This window comes from Schistocerca nitens, chromosome 11 (assembly GCF_023898315.1).
Source record: "Schistocerca nitens isolate TAMUIC-IGC-003100 chromosome 11, iqSchNite1.1, whole genome shotgun sequence".
Classification (NCBI taxonomy): Eukaryota; Metazoa; Arthropoda; class Insecta; order Orthoptera; family Acrididae; genus Schistocerca; species Schistocerca nitens.
In genome coordinates this window covers 123020207-123040924 of record NC_064624.1, presented here as the reverse complement: position 1 = coordinate 123040924, position 20718 = coordinate 123020207, and the positions used below count along the sequence as shown (strand labels likewise).

The window sequence follows — 20718 nt, the reverse complement described above, 5'->3', positions numbered from 1 at the left end:
TATATCAGATGTGTTTTCCTGTCGAGGAATTGGTTGGCCTATGACCTTGCGATCAAATGTTTTCGGTTCCGATTGGAGAGGCACGTCCTTTCGTCTACTAATTGCACGGTTTTGCGATGCGGTCGCAAAACACGGACACTAAACTTATTACAGTGAACAGAGACGTCAATGAACGAACGGACAGATAATAACTATGCAAAAATAAAGTAAAATTTTCACTCGTGGGAAGACTTGAACCAAGGACCTCTCCTGCAGCTACTCACGGGACCACGGCGCTCCTGAGCTCACGTTCTCCTTGATGTTGCCTATGTGGCCCATGGACTACTCAGTTTGTATATTTTGCTTATTTTTTCACAGTTCCACACAACTTCCTGTTTTCTCAATTGATCTGTGTTCAGTTTATCAAGGCCTATCCACTGTGCCAAGTTATAACTAAATGTGAGGGGGGGGGGGTGCGATGGGGAGGTTCCCTTGTCAGTCCCTTACGTGTAACTGCATTTCGTTGAAATCACTGTGTTTTACCCGAAGGACCGAATGGCCAACTATGAATGTTTCTTCGAAAGAGGCTATCAATGGTATCAGCTTCAAGTGCTACGCAGATTTAAATGTCAGGAAGTCGTTTCTGAAAGCATTTGTATGGAGTGTAGCCATGTATGGAAGTGAAACATGGACGATAACTAGTTTGGACAAGAAGAGAATAAAAGCTTTCGAAATGTGGTGCTACAGAAGAATGCTGAAGATTAGATGGGTAGACCACATAACTAATGAGGAAGTATTGAATAGGATTGGGGAGAAGAGGAGTTTGTGGCACAACTTGACTAGAAGAAGGGATCGGATGGTAGGACATGTTCTGAGGCATCAAGGGATCACAAATTTAGTATTGGAGGGCAGCGTGGAGGGTAAAAATCGTAGAGGGAGACCAAGAGATGAATACACTGAGCAGATTCAGAAGGATGTAGGTTGCAGTAGGTACTGGGAGATGAAGAAGCTTGCACAGGATAGGGTAGCGTGGAGAGCTGCATCGAACCAGTCTCAGGACTGAAGACCACAACAACAACAACAACAACAACAACAACAACAACGACGACGACGACGACGACGACGACGACGACGACGACGACGACCTGTCCTTCAAGTCGTAGTCGAAAAGATGTTCATCTCTCAAACATTTTGTAGTGGGGCAAATCCACTGCGAGCACCTTTGTCTGCGAACTGAGCAGGCTGTGTGGTGCGTATGCAGCGGCCTGCCTTTGGCCGGTATTACACGGTCAAATAATTTGGTCATTTGGTCAAATAAATTTGACAGACATCACAGTGAACGAATTGTCCCACTACGTTGGGATAGGGGAAGGAAGTGTTTGCAGAATACTTAAAGTGTTGGCGTTAAAACAGGTTTGTGCCAGTTGGGTTCCCAGGATGTTGACAGTGGCTCACAAAGAAACAAGAAAACTGTATGCAGCGAACTTTTGGAACAGTACGAGAATGGTGGAGGTGAATTTCTTGGAAGAATTGTGACAGGTGATGGAAACGGCTCCACCAGAAACTAAGAGGCGATCAAATCGATTGGCATCATGCAAATTCACCGTAGAAGAAAAAATCAAAACCACACCTTCTGCTGGAAAAAATTATGGCTACGGTGTTTTTCGATTCCGAAGGACTGTTGCTTGAGGACATCGTGCCAAGTGGAACCACCAGTAATTCTAATGCATATGTGACGACACTGAAGAAACTTCGAGCTCGGCTGAGTCGTGTTCGACCACATCTGCAAGAGCAAGATTTTTGCTGTTACACGACAATGCACGCCCACATGGCAGTCAAAAAACCGTGGAAGCGATCACAAAACTCTGATGGACAACACTGAAACACCCGCCTTAACAGTCCTGACCTGGCTCCATGCGACTATCACCTATTTGGGAAACAAAGACTCTTCGTGGAACAAGGTTTGAAGATGATGACTCCCTTGTGCACGCTGCCAAACAGTGGCTCCGACAGGTTGGTCCAGAATTTTACCGTGCGGGTATACAGGCGCTGGTTCCAAGATGGCGTAAGGCAGTTGAGAGGGATGGAAAATATGTGGAGGAACGAAAATACTGTTCATAAAGGATGTATCTGCACACTGAAACTTTGAAACACGTCGAATAAAAGATGGATTTAAAAAAATAGTGTGCATTTCTTTTGGAGTGAACCTCGTAAAATGTAGACTGGCAATGGCAAGGAAAGAGTTTCTGAAGAGATTTATTAACATCGAGTACAGATTTATGGGTAAGCAAGTCTCTTTCTGAACATATTTGTCTGGAATGTAGCCATGTAAGTGAAACATGGACGATAAACAGTTTAGACAAGAAGTGAATATAAGCTTTTGAAAGAATGCTGAAGATTAGATGGAGAGGTCACGCACCAAATGAGGTACAGAATAGAATCGGGGAGAAGAGTAATTTTTGGCCCAACTTGACTGAGAAGGGATCGGTTGGTAGGACACGTTTTGCGGCATCGAAGGATCACCAATTTAGTACTGGAGGCCGCGCGCTCGAGTGGGGGGAGATCGTAGAGGGAGGTGATGAGATGAATACATTAGGCAGATGGAGAAAGCTGCAGGTTGCAGTGGTTGCTCTGAGGTGAAGAGGCTTACACAGGATAGAGTAGCATGCATAGCATAGCCGTCTTCCCGTGTGAGTAAATTGTCTGGCCGCCATTAGATTCTACGTGCCAGTCTAGGTGGGAACGTGGAAGGAATTGGCGATACGCACCTTATTGTTACACTTCCAAGGGCAGGGGGAACGCTTAACATTGAAGTATCGTTTTGTTATGCCGTTTGCCTCTATGTTCTGAGGGTCACCGAAATTTGTTCAGTACAGTGTATTTTACGATGTGTTTAGATTTCTCCGCGTTCTGTTGACTTGAATATATTAACATAGAAACGTCCTGTCTGCCAGGCGATGTGCCAGTCCGGGACTCGAACGTAGGACCTTCGCTTTCGCGACTATGTTCTCTTCTGACTGAGTCGTCCACGCACGACTAAACTTGCCCTCGCAGCTTTGCCAGTATCTTGTCTTTTTTCAGCAGTGCTAGCCCCGGAAGATATGCAGCAGAACTTCTGCGAAATCCGGAAGGTACACTACTGGCCATTAAAATTGCTACGCGACGAAGATTACGTGCTACAAACGCGAAATTTAACCGCCAGGAAGAAGATTCCGTGATTCAGTACTTTGAGGATGCAGGGACGATGGGACTGCAACATGGGGCTTTTCGGTTCCCCATATGCGCCAGTTCTGTTTATTGGCGAAGCCGTCCAGGTAAAAATAAGCTTCGTCAGTAAAGCAAATGCTGCCCACATGCATATCGCCGTCATCAATCCTGTGCACTATATCGTTAGCGAATGTCTCTCGTGCAGCAATGTTAGCGGCGCTGAGGGGTTGCCGCGTTTGAATTTTGTATGGATAGAGGTGTAAACTCTGGCGCATGAGACGATACGTGGACGTTGGCGTCATTTGGACCGCAGCTGCAACACGGCGAACGGAAACCCGAGGCCGCTGTCGGATCACCTGCTGCACTAGCTGCGCGTTGCCCTCTGTGGTTGCCGTACGCAGTCGCCCTACCTTTCCAGCACATTCATCCGTCACGTTCCCACTCCGTTGAAATTTTTCAAACAGATCCTTTATTGTATCGCTTTTCGGTCCTTTGGTTACATTAAACCTCCGTTGAAAACTTCGTCTTGTTGCAACAACACTGTGTTCTAGGCGGTGGAATTCCAACGCCAGAAAAATCCTCTGTTCTAAGGAATAAACCATGTTGTCTACAGCACACTTGCACGTTGTTTGTCCGCTTGAAAAGGTACTGTTGTCCCAAGCATATTGCAACAAACAGTGTATTTCTATCGCTGCTCGTTTAGGTTTTATTGCCGTTTCAAATATACCGGTCATTTTTGGAACACCCTGTATGAATCCAGGTTCTGTGTACAGCATCACGATGGTCGTATCCGTGTTTGGCAACATCGCGGTGAACGCACATTGGAAGCGTGTATTCGTCATCGCCATATTGGCATATCACCCGGTGTGATGGTATGGGGTACCATCGGTTACACGTCTGTCACCTCTAGTTCGCATTGACGGCACTTTGAACAGTGGACGTTACATTTCAGATGTGTTGCGACCCGTGGCTCTACCCTTCATTCGATCCCTGCGAAACCCTACATTTCAGCAGGATAATGCACGGCCCCATGTTGCAGGTCCTGTACGGACCTTTCTCGATACAGAAAATGTTCGACTGCTGCCCTGGCCAGCACATTCTCCAGATCTCTCACCAATTGAAAACGTCTGGTCAATGGTAGCCGAGCAACTGGCTCGTCACAATATGCCAGTCACTACTCTCGAAGTGTGGTATCGTGTTGAAGCTGCATGGGCAACTGTACCTGTACACGTCATCCACGCTTTGACAATGCCCAGGCGTATCACGGCTGTTATTACGGCCAGAGGTGGTTGTTCTGGGTACTGATCTATGCACCCAAGTTGCGTGAATATGTAATCACATGTCAGTTCTAGTATATTATATTTGTCCAAGTAATACCCGTTTATTATCTACATTTCTTCTTTGTGTAGCAATTTTAATGGCCAGTAGCGTAGGTGATAATATACTGGCGGAATGAGCTTGTGAGACCGGGCCGAAACACTGGCTTAACAGCTCAGCCGGTTGGCTCCTCCCATATTACAGCAAAGAATCTTTTGGAAACAAAAAACAAAAAATGAAATTATGTGGCATTGATGGCCGGGAGGCCCCCATCCGAGAGTGTTCGGCCGCAGAGTTGCAAGTTTATATCAGGTGACGCCACAATGGACAACTTGCGTGTCGGTTATGACGGCAGCACGACACCCAGTCCACGAGCGGAAAAAATCAACTCCGACGGGAATCTAGCCCGGACTCGGTACACGGTAGGCAAACAAGTTACACTCAGCTAAGCTTTTGCAGTCTACTCTGGTCATGTTCTTACACTCAAAACGCTGACTGCGCTAAATTTTTCAAATTTACAAACAGTCTGTGGAATCCTGAGGGGTAGATGTGTCATCTGCCGTCTGAAATCGTTACTTTATTGGAAACCACAAGTCTTGCAGAACTCTATTTGATAATGACATTCACATGTACCGTAGCTGTTATGACTTTTCAATATGATATTATTTATTTATATTTTTTAAATGCATGTCGTCTGCAACCTAGACAAAATCTGTATCTGAAATTTTAGGCCTAGTTTGTAACCTTAACAAAACTGCGTGTTTAAGTGGGACATTTGGTGTATGTCAATTTCGATTCTTAACCATCGCAAAACCAGGGGGTGTGTAGGTGTAAGTGGTGGTGGTGGTGGTGGTGGTGGTGGTGGTGGTGGTTTGCTTTATGCCGACCTTTTGAAAATATTTTCATCCAGTCATTTTATATTTTAAATTTTAGAAAAAATTTATGCTCCTACATTATGTTTTAAATTTTCCAGTAGAATTAACCAAAAATCTGAGTCTCAGTAGCGGGCGCCACTTTCGCCAACTAACGTAATGGTTCAGGCCCTTATACGGATCTTTTTATAACAATGAACGAAATCTGCATTTTTTTTAGAATTTTGGTGGTCAAAATTGGTAGGACACGTTAACGAAAGAGTGTATGTTGCTACAAGATTGTGCTAAAAGGTAGTTTCACATTATGGACAATACATTCACACAACCACTTTCGAGTGTTTTAATTCAAAAAGAATTCATTTAAATTTTTTAGGGTGGGCGTAACCCCTGTTTTCCACACAGCTCCATTCTTTGGACCAGGTATTTTTAATTTTGCTTTAGAACTCCCTATGGTTCAGAAGAAATTGCTTTTCATAGCATCTTCCAGGCACAATGATGTTTTTACCAACTTTTAAACCTAAATTATCTCCTTCCCTTATAAAGATGTTCTACGAATACAGAAAAGCTTTTGATTCAGCGTTCTCCACATGGACTGTGCATCAAGTTAATGGGTGAGACTTAAGCTTGCTACTTTGAACACCCGAAGAGTAACTGCTTAGTATAGACACGCAACATCTTTTAATTCTGTCAAACGTTTTTTCCATGATCTGGTACTCATAACATGTATAGGGACATGCAACGGAATGCCAAGAACACAATAGCACTGAAAACGTTTTAAGAAAAAGTGGCACATAACACTTCGCATATTCACTTAATTGTTTCGCTATTCTTTGTAGACGCTTTATGTCTACTGGTGGTCCGGTTTGTTGTGGGTTCCACTACTTAGTTCTTAGTTTTCCAGCAGCATTTGCAAAATATGTATGCAATATCTTTTAGGGGCAACCTAGTTTTCCAGTATCATTTCGACGAACTGCAGCCTGGCACTTTTTCCTACAATTGAGCATACCCCTTACACTTCACATCAACAGTACATATACAGAAGCAACATTTGCCAAATTGACGAGATCGTACGGAAACTAACCTGAAAATCGTCGTACAATATCTTGCGATAAAAACTCGCAAATCGCGACGCTAAATAATATTACAAGTCTCCCAAGAGGTAAACTTACGGTTGGTAAGGACTCTACGAAGGAATTTGAAATGAAAGTTTTAATTACTCAGCGCTTTCCAACTGAAGAGGAATAATGCCTCTCGATTACGTTTCACTCTCGGTAGCGCTGTTGGTGACACACACATTAAGCAAGACAGCGAGAGGGAAGCATTTACACACAAGGATAGAGGTACGTACGGCCCAGTCATCTGTAATAATCGCCAGCCTTTGTGGACGAAACTTGCAACACCTCGGCATCTGCCCAAAACAGCCTGCTCTGTCAGCAACACTGCCGCGGTAAATCTTAAAATGTCGCCCGTATAAAAGCACCCATAGGTAACGTATGTACGAGCATTGACTAACGCCGTTAAATATGAACAAAATCATATTTGTTTGTCCAAGATTTAATCAGAGATGAGAAAATATTAGTCAAATTTGTTTCACAAAGATGTGACGTAGCGCTACGAAGGGGTATTACTCTCATTTTTAGTGAAAGCTCAAGATGGCTGACAACTTATTACTCGCAGTAGATGCGTGTGCGTGCATTTGGAAGAAAAGCAAAGAAAAAACATACCTAGGTGAAGCCGTGAGTTTACGACGAAACGATAAAAGCATTCAACAAAATTTGTTACGTGAGCTTCTAGTGGAGGACAGAAGTCGTACATAGATTACTTAAGAATGGATGAGCATACATTTCAATATTTGCTAAGTGAAGTGTCATATCATAAAGCACAATACCCACTTAAGAACTGCTATATCTGCAGAAGACACCATAAGATACCGATTTCTTGCTACAGGAGAGGTACTGTAGCTTACAGTACAGCACTAATACCACAGTGCACATTTACTAAAATAATACCTGAAACTTGTGAAGCAATCTATAAAGCACCAAAGGACCAATATCTGATAGTAAATAAATATTCAATGCACTTTATGTGCATTAAGAACTATTAAGACTGGAGATTGATACGTACTTTTGCTTTCTCGTGAGAATAGCCTGAGCGGAGGCCATTAAGTTTCTTTTTTCTATCGTCAGCCGTGGGCCTGTGCCGTATCTCACGGCTAATGACCACCGCAATTTTGTTTCTCTCCAGTCTTCTTAATCTATTTTTGTAGTCACGGTGCCTTACTTTGTAAAGCGTCTCTTCAGCTTCATACATTTCTAGTAATTTTGTAGTTGACGGCACACACAAACTTCGGAGCCATGTTTACAAACACACTACTGGTGACAGAACGCTGCAGCGATGGTACCGCTCCAAGTGGTAACATTTCACACTGCAATGAACAGAAGGCAAGCGACTTATAATCAAATTTACTGCGAGGCCCTAGATTTGATAATATTTGACGACAGGCGAGATTTGACAAAGTACCCCTATTACACAAATTTCTTTGACATGAATATTTGACGTATCAACTTTGACAAAGAAATATGATAGCGTAATACCGGCTTAAGGTCTCAAATGTATCTGCTGTAAAGAAGGGAAAGTTGAGGAAGCTGTAATTTAAGTTCAACTACTCAGAGGTCCACTATGTGATTTAATTTTCGTATGGCAGCGAAACTTGAGATTTTCTAATGCGTTAATGCTGCACCAATTGACACTAGAAAAAATTAGCTCCTGTTTTGGCCACAAGATGCATACGTGGCACTGCACAGCATCTCTTCGACGTCTCTGGTGCTCATACTTACATTGTGTAAGCGGCGGTCAAGGAAATCAACGCGATGCCATTCTCACTTGTTTGACCTCTCCTGCCCAAACCTCTTTCCCAATTTATTTCACACGGAAACATTTCTATACACCTTTTTGCATTTACAGCGCCAGATTTGCACCTGGTGGCCAAAACACGAACTAATTTTTTTCCAGTGTAAATCAGTTCAGTATTGAAGCATTAGAATATTTACATAGTTTATGTAAATATAGTAGTATATCTCTGGGGGTAGCGGCACTAATTTGAACTGTTTAACACCACCGTGGGGTGGTCTCTCGCTGCTGCTGCTGCTGCTGTACTTACTCTCCTCCGACTGCAGCCTGTATGCCAGAGCGCCGTCCTCCTTCACCAGCCACTCGCGACACACTGAAACATGCGGGGGTTGCTACGTCAGCCAGCAAGCGGGCGGGCGTGCGAGCGAGCGAGCGAGCGAGCGACATGCAGAGCTGCTGCGACACACACAGTCGAGGTTAAAGCGGCCAAGGGGAGCTGGGGAGGACGAAGTGGTGGGGAGGAGGAGACAACAGCGCTACTCTGGGGAAGGGGCCACATGCGAACCAGCATTGCTTGATTGAGCACTGTCTACCCTCATCTTCTGCTCTATGAATCACCGTGTGAGCTTAAAATTTCATCTTTTTAAGCACCCTAACAGAAGTGGTACTGTATCCTTTCAAAGGCTGTTATGGGGGTAACGGAAGGGGCGGAGGGAACGATTAAGTCTGCGCACATCCCTGCGTTATCTTATGAACTCGGCTCGTTCAAACGTAAATACGACCTTGTGAAGTAGCCTTCGTGGACGCTACATTTATTAACAAGGGGAACACCCGACAATCTGATCTTTGTGACTTTTGTACATGGGTTGTTTAGAAAATAGTGACAGTGTTAAATCTGATCTTACAGACAGACTTTCACCGTATTTCATGCTCAACATAATCGTACCGTTTCTACACAAAAAATTAATTTTGCATCACCCCAGTTCCCAGAACGCCCGAAACAAACGTTGACTGTGGATATTGTATCACATACACCGTCCCGTTGACTATTCAGAGAAGTCACAAAAGCCGCCCAAAGATGTAAACAACCATGCATGAACAGCGCCTGTTGGAGGGGTCCGACAGCCGATCACTTCCATTCATTCCAGCAGGAAGGAGATACACGACTCGGGTTGTCTGTAGTTCAACGATGCCTAGACGGTCAAGGCCGCGGTTCGATCGCGTCCGCATTGTTACTTTGTGCCAGGAAGGGCTCTCAACAAGGGAAGTGTCCAGGCGTATCGGAGTGAACCAAAGCGATGTTTTTCAGATATGCAGGAGATACAGAGAGAGACAGAGAGAGACAAGATGTGTTTATGACATGCCTCGCTCAGACCACCCAAGGGCTACCATTTTTAGTGGATGACCGCTACCTACGGATTATTGCTCTGAGGAATCCTGACAGCAACGCTACCATGTTTAATAATGCTTTTCGTGCAGCCACAGGATAACATGTTACGACTCAAACTGTGCGCAACAGGCTGCATAATGCACAATTTCACTCCCGACGTCCATGGCGAGGGACATCTTTGCAACCACACCATGCAGCGCGGTACAGATGTGCCCAACAACATGCCGAATGGACCTCTCAGGATTGGCATAACGTTGTCTTCACCGATGAGTGTCGCATATGCCTTCAACCAGACAATCTTCGTGGTCGTGTTTGGAGGCAACCCGGTCAGGCTGAACGCCTTAGACACAGCGTCCAATGAGTGCAGCAAGGTGGAGGTTCCCTGCTGTTTTGGGATGGCATTATATAGGGCCGACGTACGCCGCTGATGGTCCTTAAAGATGTAATGGATGTACGATAAGTGAATGTCATCCTCCGACCGATAGTACAACCGTATCGGCAGCATATTGGTGAGGCATTCGCCAATTCGCGCCCTTGTGGTGCACTTGTTGTGAATGACTTCCTTCAGGATAACGAAATCTCTCGACTAGAGTGGCCAACATGTTCTCCAAACATGAACCCTATCTAACATGTCTGGGATAGGGTGAAAAGCGCTGTTTATGGACGACGTGATCCACTAACCTGTGAGGATCTACGCCAAATCGACGTTTATGAGTGGGACAATCTGGACCAACAGTGCCTTGATGAAGTTGCGGATAGTACACCACGACTGATACGAGCATGCATCGTGCTACTGGGTATTAAGAGGTCTCGCTGTATGGTGGTACAGCAAGTAATGTGAGGTTTCCACCAGCAATACACAGGGTGGAAATGATGTTTATGTTTATCTCTTGGTTCAAATGGCTCTGAGCACTATGGGAATTCTGAGGTCAGTCCCCTAGAACTGAGAACTACTTACACCTAACTGACCTAAGGACATCACACACATCCATGCCCGAGGCAGGATTCGAACCTGCGACGTAGCGGTCGCACGGTTCCAGATTGTAGCGCCTAGAACCGCTTGGCCACACCGGCCGGCTATTTTTATCTCTATTCCAATTTTCTGTACAGGTGACGAAACTGTCGGATCCGAGGTGATGCAAAACATTTTTGATGTGTGTACATCACACAGAAGGAAGGTGTCAAAGCGTCCATCTCTGTCGATATCTCAGAAGGACACGGATGGTTGTCCTATGTTTTAGCACGTGCCATGAAGTTTATTTTGGCGAACAGATCGCAATCGCTTGCACTCATATCGGGTGAATACGGTGGATGTTCAATTATCTCACACCCCCACGTACACAAGAGCTTTTGCACGGGCTTGCCGTTTGCCATCCTGCCTTGTCATGGAAGACTATGTGATTCAGTGCCTGAAGATGCCACCGCGCCGCTTTCTGCTCAGGGCGGACGAAAATTAAGTCGCAACGAACTGCTGCAGTAGACTGCAATGACAGTGTCCCCGTTGTACAACGTGATGCAGGATTAAACCACGGATATCGTATCCTACAAAAACCATTGTGGTACGGCCGAGCCCAGGTTTCGTGCATTGAGAGGGTCTTACGAAGAAAGTCTTTACTCTCCCTGTGGTGGCGACTGAGCAATTCCACTCCAAGTGCGAAGCGTTGTCACTGTTGCACCTCAGTCATTGCATGGTTACGCAACGCGAGAGGAGACAACATCCGCGTCATAGGACGGTCCTCGCGAGATGCTGAGATGGACGAGCTGACTTCTATGCCGTGTGTGTCCTGGGGGGGGGGGGGGGGGGGAAGCAGACAGATGAGGGCAATTGTATTGAGTGCGTGTTACATGGTGAACGTCTGTCAATAAGGTCAGCTACGAATTATACGTATTGTCAGTAATTTTTACCTACCTAGGTAATTATCGTAAATGATGATCAGAATTAGAACGTCAGTTTACGAAAGCAGTTGGGGTCAACTCCCAATTAGACAAAGACCACTTAAGATTTCCGAGGAACTGTAATTCACTAAAATTTTTTCAAGACGGCCCGCGTGCCTCGTTAGTAGCAGTGGGCAATGAATCTGGTAATAAATGACGCTGCTGGTTCTAATATCTAATTTATCTAATATGCTAATTAATACGTCTAAACCAATTAGAATGAAAAATGCCCATCTTTAATGACAAACCTCACGCGTAACTGTAGTTTTCATCGTGAATACAAATTCTAAGTCATCGATATTTTATCAGAAGATTAATAATTAAGATGGTTAAGGAATTTAAACAATATTTTATAAAATACCGATAATTGAGAATGTATTTCAAATACATGCGATATATAATCAGAAACAAGACTTTTCATAAAGAACATTAAATACGTTTTGATTAGCATACAGTGGTAATTCAAATTGAAGGAAAAGAGACAATATCGAGATTCTAACAAGTGATCCATTGATTACCTTACTCAGACGCTATCGAGCGAGCCACGTGACTGCCGTCAAACTGCCTTAACTCTAACAAATTACAGTTCCTCGGAAATTATTAGTGTTTTCGCGAGAACTTTCGCGTTGCATGATCCGGGTGACATCTACTTCAGTTCTGAACATCACGTAGCTGAACTATGAAGACTTACAAGACTCCGACAGCCGGATGGTCTCTGTTCTAATAAATATGATCTATAATCCACGCCAACAGAAAAACTACTGTTCAACAGTAAGTCTGGCATTCATATTGAGGTTTAAGCCTGCTTACTTCCCAGCTTGCTAACAAGAGAGTTTCTTTTGTTTAAGTGCCCTCAGTTGGCGCTTTACTTTGTATCAATTAACAGGAGAAATTTCTTTTTCCTGCCTGTACACATGGCTTTCACTTTAAGTAATATATTTACTAACTGAAAATTTTTGAACCTTGTAAACACGACCTATGCTATCTTTTTAACTTGCCGTATAGCTCCTATTCATTTACAATCTCTCGTTTGCAACTGAACCAAGTTCCGATCATTGCAGTACGCCATGTTGCTGCCATACAGTGTTTTTTTTTGCTTCCACCAGAACTTTCTTCACTTTACTGTTATTTCTCTCTGTCAACAGATGGAATGTGGTAATGGTTGAGTTATAAAATATGTGGTGACAAGGATTTTTCCACATACCCTAGAAGTAACAATGTTGTAAAGAACTGTACTGTTAAGCTGTAAAATATTTCCACGTTGTCATGGCGAAATAATCCGAGAATCAACATGGCGCACTTACGCTGAAAAATTTCATGGATACGAAATAGAAACTCATGTTCTGCAGAACATTTCAGTATTAAGTCATTCATTCCTAATAAAAGGATTCATTACTCAAAATTAAAATATTTAATACTATTCATTGATTGGAGGACGTGACGTTCTTTGCATCAATCCAACAGGAATTTTAGTTACGAATGCGTGTTTCAAAGAACAGGGTGAGGCTACTAGAAGGTAATGACCGAATGCACATAAATTAGAAGCCAGATTTGTTTTTTTTGGGGGGGGGGAGGGGGGGGGGGGATGCAGTCCGACCCTGGACACGGGCGCCTGGCTTAACAGTTACACAAAGATTCCCTCAGGAACGAGTAGCTTAAGTGACGAAACTAAACGCAACTGATTTCGGCTGTTTATTTCATATTTCCAGCTGTTTACTATCTACACAGCAATACATGCCCGGCACCCTTTTTCAGTGACAAACCATAGATGCTAGATACAGACAAGGAACGTGAATGAACTGAGGAATGAAGCTGTCTTGAAACAGTCTCCCAGTCAAAGTTTTTTCTGCCGTCTCCAGCAGATTAGAGTAACTTACGCTATGGTACCTTTACATGCGTGAAATGACGGTATGTTTACCACAACGCTGAGCACTGTGCAGCCGCCATATGAAATACACGGAGAAGTTGTTAACAGGCCTTTTCCTTCGGAAATAGCAGCGGGCACTACTGGCAGTTGAGTGGATGGGACAGTGCGACGGGGGATATTGTTTAGGCAATCAGCCGGGGATGTGAAGGGCATAGAACAGCACATGCAACACTGCAGACAGCAATTAACTAAAAGAATTTAAACATTAAAAATTACAAATGGCTTCCTCCAATCAAAATGAAAGCGCGGCTTTGAAGAACCCAATATAGCTTTTGATTCCATAATTTACATCAGCACTCTTGTGATATCTTTAAACAGGAAGACTATTCCTTCCGTGCTTCTGTTAGTATTTCACTTCCCCGTACCAGAGTACCATGCCAACTAGTCGTACCTGTACGTAGTTTTCATGTAGAATTCCAACTTTTTTTTTCTTCACGCAAAGCACTGCTGGAGGTGACATGGACAGTAATTCCCTCTGTAAGACCACGGAGCAAATCCCCTGCCTGCTTTGTGACTAGCATGTGTCAAAAACTAACAAATACCGTTACAGACACCCCCCCCCCCTTCAACTTCCTGTTCTGACATTCGTCCATGAATTATCTGCCACCTGCGAAATCACGGCGACTTACTTCTTTTAGACGCCTTTTAGTATTCGGGTTCTTTGCTCAAGGGCCACGCCAATAATGTTGAAACCATTTGTAATTTTGGTATGAGTAACATCGAAATGAAATGCATATAAATAATTCAACAAATTAACTAGGGCAAAAGCATAAAACATCCAAAGCAGTTCTAATTCGAAAGTATAGAAGACTTACCCACTGATACGTACCTGTCTGAAAGGAAACAAGACAATGCTCACACCAAACAAGTAACAATATTGAACAATTAAGATGATGCGTTGTTGTATTTTGCAGCTCTTCAGATAAGACTTGTGTAGCACCGAAAAAGAACTTTTAAAAAATTACTAATTTGTACACAACATTTAAAATATCTACAAAACTATCATGCTTGCACGATTCATCATCAGTAACTCTTAAGGTGGAGACATACATACATGCCGGACCAACTGCAGGGACGGATTTCTGACTGGAAATGGACGAAAAACGGTCCTATAAAAATGCGTCCGGAAATGCATCGCGCTGGCAAATGACAGTTCCTCTGACCACATGCCGTATGTTGTGCGGTAGACGCAGCGTATTGTAAGCAGCAGAATGGTCCGGTATTCATGTCGGGAACAAGCAAAGCTGGCGCTTGTTTAAGGCAGAACAGATGGAAACGTTCGAGAAGTAGAACCCGGTCCTCCAAATCTGGAGTACGCACAGTTCGCTGCCTCCCTGCACGTTCATCTGTCAAAGGACGCATGACTACTCAAACGCCCAAAAAGGGCTCGAAATATTGTATGATATAGTTGGTGCCTGAAGGTACTGTTTTGTATAGCCGTGCTGTCTTTCGACAGTTCATCTGCTTGGCCGTACACAAAACACCATCCGATCATTCTGCTGCTTACAGTAGCCTGCATCAGTCTCTCATCCTGCAACACACGAGGAACACAAGGCAGGTGGTCAGTGTGTCATTCGTCAGCGCCATCCACACTGGCAACGAAGCATTTCCGGACCCATGTTCATAGCACCTCTATACATCAGGGTCTGTTAGTGCGAGTGGTAGCAGTAACAATGTAATTCCCTGGCGTCCCAACTCTGTAGAACCTTTTAGAGAATCGCTGACCTGGTCCTGCTAACGGGCATTCTAGCTTTCATGGTGGACAGCAGGCGGTAAGGGTTTAAAAACATTTTCAGAAAATTGAGTTAAAGTCATTAGTAAGTAATTGCCACACGCTTTAACTTGCTGTAAACGCTTTATAAATTTTATAAAGTTAGTTCCTGATTTGTGAATCAGAAATACTGTGAAACCGGAGGGTGGTCAGAAATTTTTGTTACTAGTAGATATAAAAAAGTGGGCAGTAGTTAAGACAGGTGTACAATCCCTATTTATATTACTTACACATGCAAGAAATTACATTTGTTGTCTGCCAATACGGGGTAAGAAACTGAATAATAGATTTTTAAAATAGCTGTATTCCCGTAATTTCGCGAAGCCTTTAAACTACTCTGCCTAATATTCAGAAACTTTTCATTATGCTGAAAAATAATATTGGTGCCGCCTCAACAGGTTAAGGACTGGACATGGTTGCTGTAGGTACTTCAGGCACAAATGGGTCTGGATCAGTTCACCAATGTGTGAATGTATTCAAGAAGAGCAGACAATTTAACATTTAGTCCAACGCTGTCAACTCCATTCATACCCTGGAATTCCCGATGACTTTTTCACTCTCACACGCAGCTTAATTGACTGATTGAAAAACACGGACTTTATGGTTCAATCTTGTATAATATATGTATATTGTATAAGATCATTTGCCTTATATCAACTGCATAAAATCACCATACGATTAAATAAATTACATTTGCTCCATAATTTGGAGTGTTATTGTACTTAAGTGGAGTATTATACAACGCTCATGAAGTAAACCAGTTGGGATATCATGCGAACTTCTTGATTTTTGACTAAACTTTACAGTACTTCATGAAGTGAAGTGAGCAGTTACCGACAATTTGCCTGCTTGTGGGTTGTGAAGACTAACACTGTCACCTGAAGAAATGCTTTTCTCCAGTTATGTGATATTTTGCCTACCAACACTATACGCGGAACTACTCTGCGATACTGCTAGGGACTCCATATGTATGGTATGCTCCAGCAATCTATAAACGGCCAGGCAGAAAAATTCTGCAACAACAAACCAGATTTCTCCATGGATTCAGGAAAGTTGTGTTTATTTACATTTTTCGATACAAAGAATCAATCCAACACCATAAGAAGACTACCACAAACCCATGCCGTTTTAATATTACGTAGTCGGTAAAATTTTTCTGTCAGCTATATGGATTGTTCTGCATAATGAAAACTCCACAAATCATCAAGTAACATATCAGTTCGTATCATTTACCGTTGTGAAAGTGGTTCAAACGCTGTATGGGAATACAGGCTCCCTCGGCGAATATTACGATAAAATCTCTGTTTCACAGCCGAGTCAATGCGTTGTTCTCCAGCGAAGTTCCAGCTAGTTTCTTACTTGCCATCTTCAGGCGCAGATGGAAAGTCCGAAACTTGCTGAAACGTTGCTAGAGAACAACGCATTAACTCTTGTGAACCCGTGAAGGTGTTCTTGGTTCAAACGCCGTTTAGAAATTAAAATTTCAACCCGATCGCGATGGTTAAATATTTTCCCTGAGTGCTGCCAGCGAAGACTGACAACTTAACACCATGGGATTACGTAACATTAGTAGCAAGGGTCGATATCTTACAAGTTTCTCGCTCAATCCCTACTAGTGCTCCGCGTGAATACTTTCGGAAAACAAACTATTCCTTGTAGGCCTTCAGATTCAGATGTTTGTACTTGGTATCCGAATCTTACAGATTTGGTCATATATTTCCCTAAAACCATTTAATACACTGCACAACGTTGGAGTGCTGGACCTACCAATATGTTAATCACCTTTTTTTTTACTCCTGTGTTCCATGAAGTACAATACACTTTACTCAGGGCGGAAATTTTATTCCTTAATCTCGAACAATGCAACATCTGGGTAGCTACTGAAACTTAGGACAATCCGAGATTTCCAGGTGTGGCGGGGACGAAGATTGTTAATAAGCTTCCGATAAATTAACGGGGAGCAGGGGTGGGGGAGACAGCCTACCACAGTGACTTCTTTCCTCTGCTGATTCACATCACACACAGTTTTTAAACACCAATAACTCATAATTAGCACTCTGATTATAAAATTAAATTTCAATTCTATGTTAAAAACGCAAGAATTATATGAAATTTATGAAATTCCTGGAGATTTTCCAGGTAAAATCTAATTCCCTGAGAATAACAGGTTTTCCAAAAGAATTGCCACCCTGAATATTCACTAGTGTCAGTGGGTCACACCGTACTGTAAACACTTCCAAAGTACCGTTTCCCCAGTGGACACACTGTTATACAACGATGTCGCCAATGCGTTACGTAAAATTCGGTCAATTTACGATTCTAGCGGACAAAATCTATAACATGTGCTTGCAATGCCACAGCTCTGGTCATACATCCATACTGTTCCCAGAAACGATTTATTTCATTATTACATCTGCTAAGTCTTAAGTGATATTAAATAATTTGCACAACTGTTATCCTTCAACCAACCACAGACTTTTTCTATAGGACCAAAATCATAATAGCGATTTGCATTGCGCCTTTGTTCCCTTCTTTATCCCCAACGCCACACATCTACGTTTAGAACTTACCAAAAATTTACCGACACCGAACAGTACTTGACAAATTTTGTAACACACTGAACGTGTGCTCTACAACATTACTTACATGTTTTATTCATTTACTGCCCCTTGGTAAGCCGAACTGCTAGCTAGCGAGAAGGCTGCATTTGTCCGTAACTTATTTTTCTCATCAACCTTTGCTTCCATACTTTAATGCAGGAATTAGTACAAACCTCCTTCGTGATCGCCGTTTGATTTTAATTAATTATACACCTCCATGCATTTTGGCCACAACACTCCCTAAAAACTGCATTTAGCACTAGACACTAAAAAGAGGAAAATTTTTCGTTGTTATGAAAACATCGTAAATTTCACCACTCCATATACACTCCTGGAAATTGAAATAAGAACACCGTGAATTCATTGTCCCAGGAAGGGGAAACTTTATTGACACATTCCTGGGGTCAGATACATCACATGATCACACTGACAGAACCACAGGCACATAGACACAGGCAACAGAGCATGCACAATGTCGGCACTAGTACAGTGCATATCCACCTTTCGCAGCAATGCAGGCTGCTATTCTCCCATGGAGACGATCGTAGAGATGCTGGATGTAGTCCTGTGGAACGGCTTGCCATGCCATTTCCACCTGGCGCCTCAGTTGGACCAGCGTTCGTGCTGGACGTGCAGACCGCGTGAGACGACGCTTCATCCAGTCCCAAACATGCTCAATGGGGGACAGATCCGGAGATCTTGCTGGCCAGGGTAGTTGAATTACACCTTCTAGAGCACGTTGGGTGGCACGGGATACATGCGGACGTGCATTGTCCTGTTGGAACAGCAAGTTCCCTTGCCGGTCTAGGAATGGTAGAACGATGGGTTCGATGACGGTTTGGATGTACCGTGCACTATTCAGTGTCCCCTCGACGATCACCAGTGGTGTACGGCCAGTGTAGGAGATCGCTCCCCACACCGTGATGCCGGGTGTTGGCCCTGTGTGCCTCGGTCGTATGCAGTCCTGATTGTGGCGCTCACCTGCACGGCGCCAAACACGCATACGACCATCATTGGCACCAAGGCAGAAGCGACTCTCATCGCTGAAGACGACACGTCTCCATTCGTCCCTCCATTCACGCCTGTCGCGACACCACTGGAGGCGGGCTGCACGATGTCGGGGCGTGAGCGGAAGACGGCCTAACGGTGTGCGGGACCGTAGCCCAGCTTCATGGAGACGGTTGCGAATGGTCCTCCCCAATACCCCAGGAGCAACAGTGTCCCTAATTTGCTGGGAAGTGGCGGTGCGGTCCCCTACGGCACTGCGTAGGATCCTACGGTCTTGGCGTGCATCCGTGCGTCGCTGCGGTCCGGTCCCAGGTCGACGGGCACGTGCACCTTCCGCCGACCACTGGCGACAACATCGATGTACTGTGGAGACCTCACGCCCCACGTGTTGAGCAATTCGGCGGTACGTCCACCCGGCCTCCCGCATGCCCACTATACGCCCTCGCTCAAAGTCCGTCAACTGCACATACGGTTCACGTCCACGCTGTCGCGGCATGCTACCAGTGTTAAAGACTGCGATGGAGCTCCGTATGCCACGGCAAACTGGCTGACACTGACGGCGGCGGTGCACAAATGCTGCGCAGCTAGCGCCATTCGACGGCCAACACCGCGGTTCCTGGTGTGTCCGCTGTGCCGTGCGTGTGATCATTGCTTGTACAGCCCTCTCGCAGTGTCCGGAGCAAGTATGGTGCGTCTGACACACCGGTGTCAATGTGTTCTTTTTTCCATTTCCAGGAGTGTATTATTCAAACGAAGTTTGTGCACTAGTTATTAGAATTATAATATCACTAATACTGGCAATCTACATGATTACCCTGCAATTCGTAATTAAGTGAATGGGGAGGGGGGAGGAGGAGAGCAACGAATCACCTTTAAGCTAATTGTCTACCTTTCCAGTCTCCAACAGCGCGCGGGGAAATACAAATCTTCCCGCGCAACCTCTCATTTCTCTTATATCATTTCTCCCTATGTAAGTGGGCGCTAACGAAATATTTTCGGAATCTGAGGAGAAAGTGGATGATCGATATTTCATGTGAAGGTCCTGCTGCGAGAAACGCCTTTGTTTTAATGGCTGCCACCCCAGTTCCTGTATCATATCCCTGGCACACCCCCATTTTTTGGTAATACAAAACAAGCTGCTCTTAACTTCTTCGATGTCCTCTGTCATTCTTATCTCATGCGGATCCCACTCCGCACAGCAATACCCCCAGAATAGGCGCACAAGCGTAGTTAAGTTCGTTTAGCAGACCTGTTGCACCTTCTAAATGTTCTGCCAATACGTGGCAGTTTTAGCTTCCCCACAACATTATCTCCGTGACCGTTCCAATTTAAGTTATTCGTAACTGAATCCGGAAGTATTCCACTTGAATGTACAGCCTCTAGATGTTTGAAATTTATCGTGTGAAAAATTTTGCAGCTTCCGTTTAGCACTCATTTGGATGAGTTTACACTTTTCGATATTTAGAGTCACCCGCCACGTTTTGCACCATGCAGATATCTTTTCTACATCCTCCTGCAATTTATTCTGAATAACTGACGACTTTACACGACTGAAAATGACAGTATTATCTACAAACAATGCAGAAGGACTGCTCAGATTGTCTCTTAAATCGCTTATGTAGATCAAGGACAGCAGATTGACAGTAACATTTCGTTGGGGGACGCCCGATGGTACTTCTATTTTACTTTTCGGATTTCCGTCTATTACGAACTGTGGCCTTTTGACAGGAAATCACGAATCCAGTCACGTAATTTACAAGTCGCTTGTGAGGAACATAGTCAAAAAGGGTTCTAAAAATCTAAAAATATGGAGTCAATTTGATGTCCCCCGTCGATAGCGCTCTCTACTTCATGAGAGAGTT

The 20718-nt window shown here is 44.0% G+C and overlaps 1 protein-coding gene across 2 annotated transcripts in view; it reads right to left on the bottom strand.

The window, feature by feature from the left end:
- The window catches only part of LOC126213295 (coiled-coil domain-containing protein 50), a 184551-nt gene that overhangs the window by 75504 nt on the left and 88329 nt on the right, over positions 1-20718 (bottom strand). Inside the window, exon 2 of one of the 2 annotated variants that reach the window (XM_049940969.1) lies at positions 8536-8598. The exons of the other annotated variant lie outside the window; for it this stretch is intronic. Coding sequence (XP_049796926.1) covers positions 8536-8598 — 63 coding nt within the window. The remainder of the gene's footprint in view (positions 1-8535; positions 8599-20718) is intronic. 2 annotated transcript variants of the gene reach the window in all.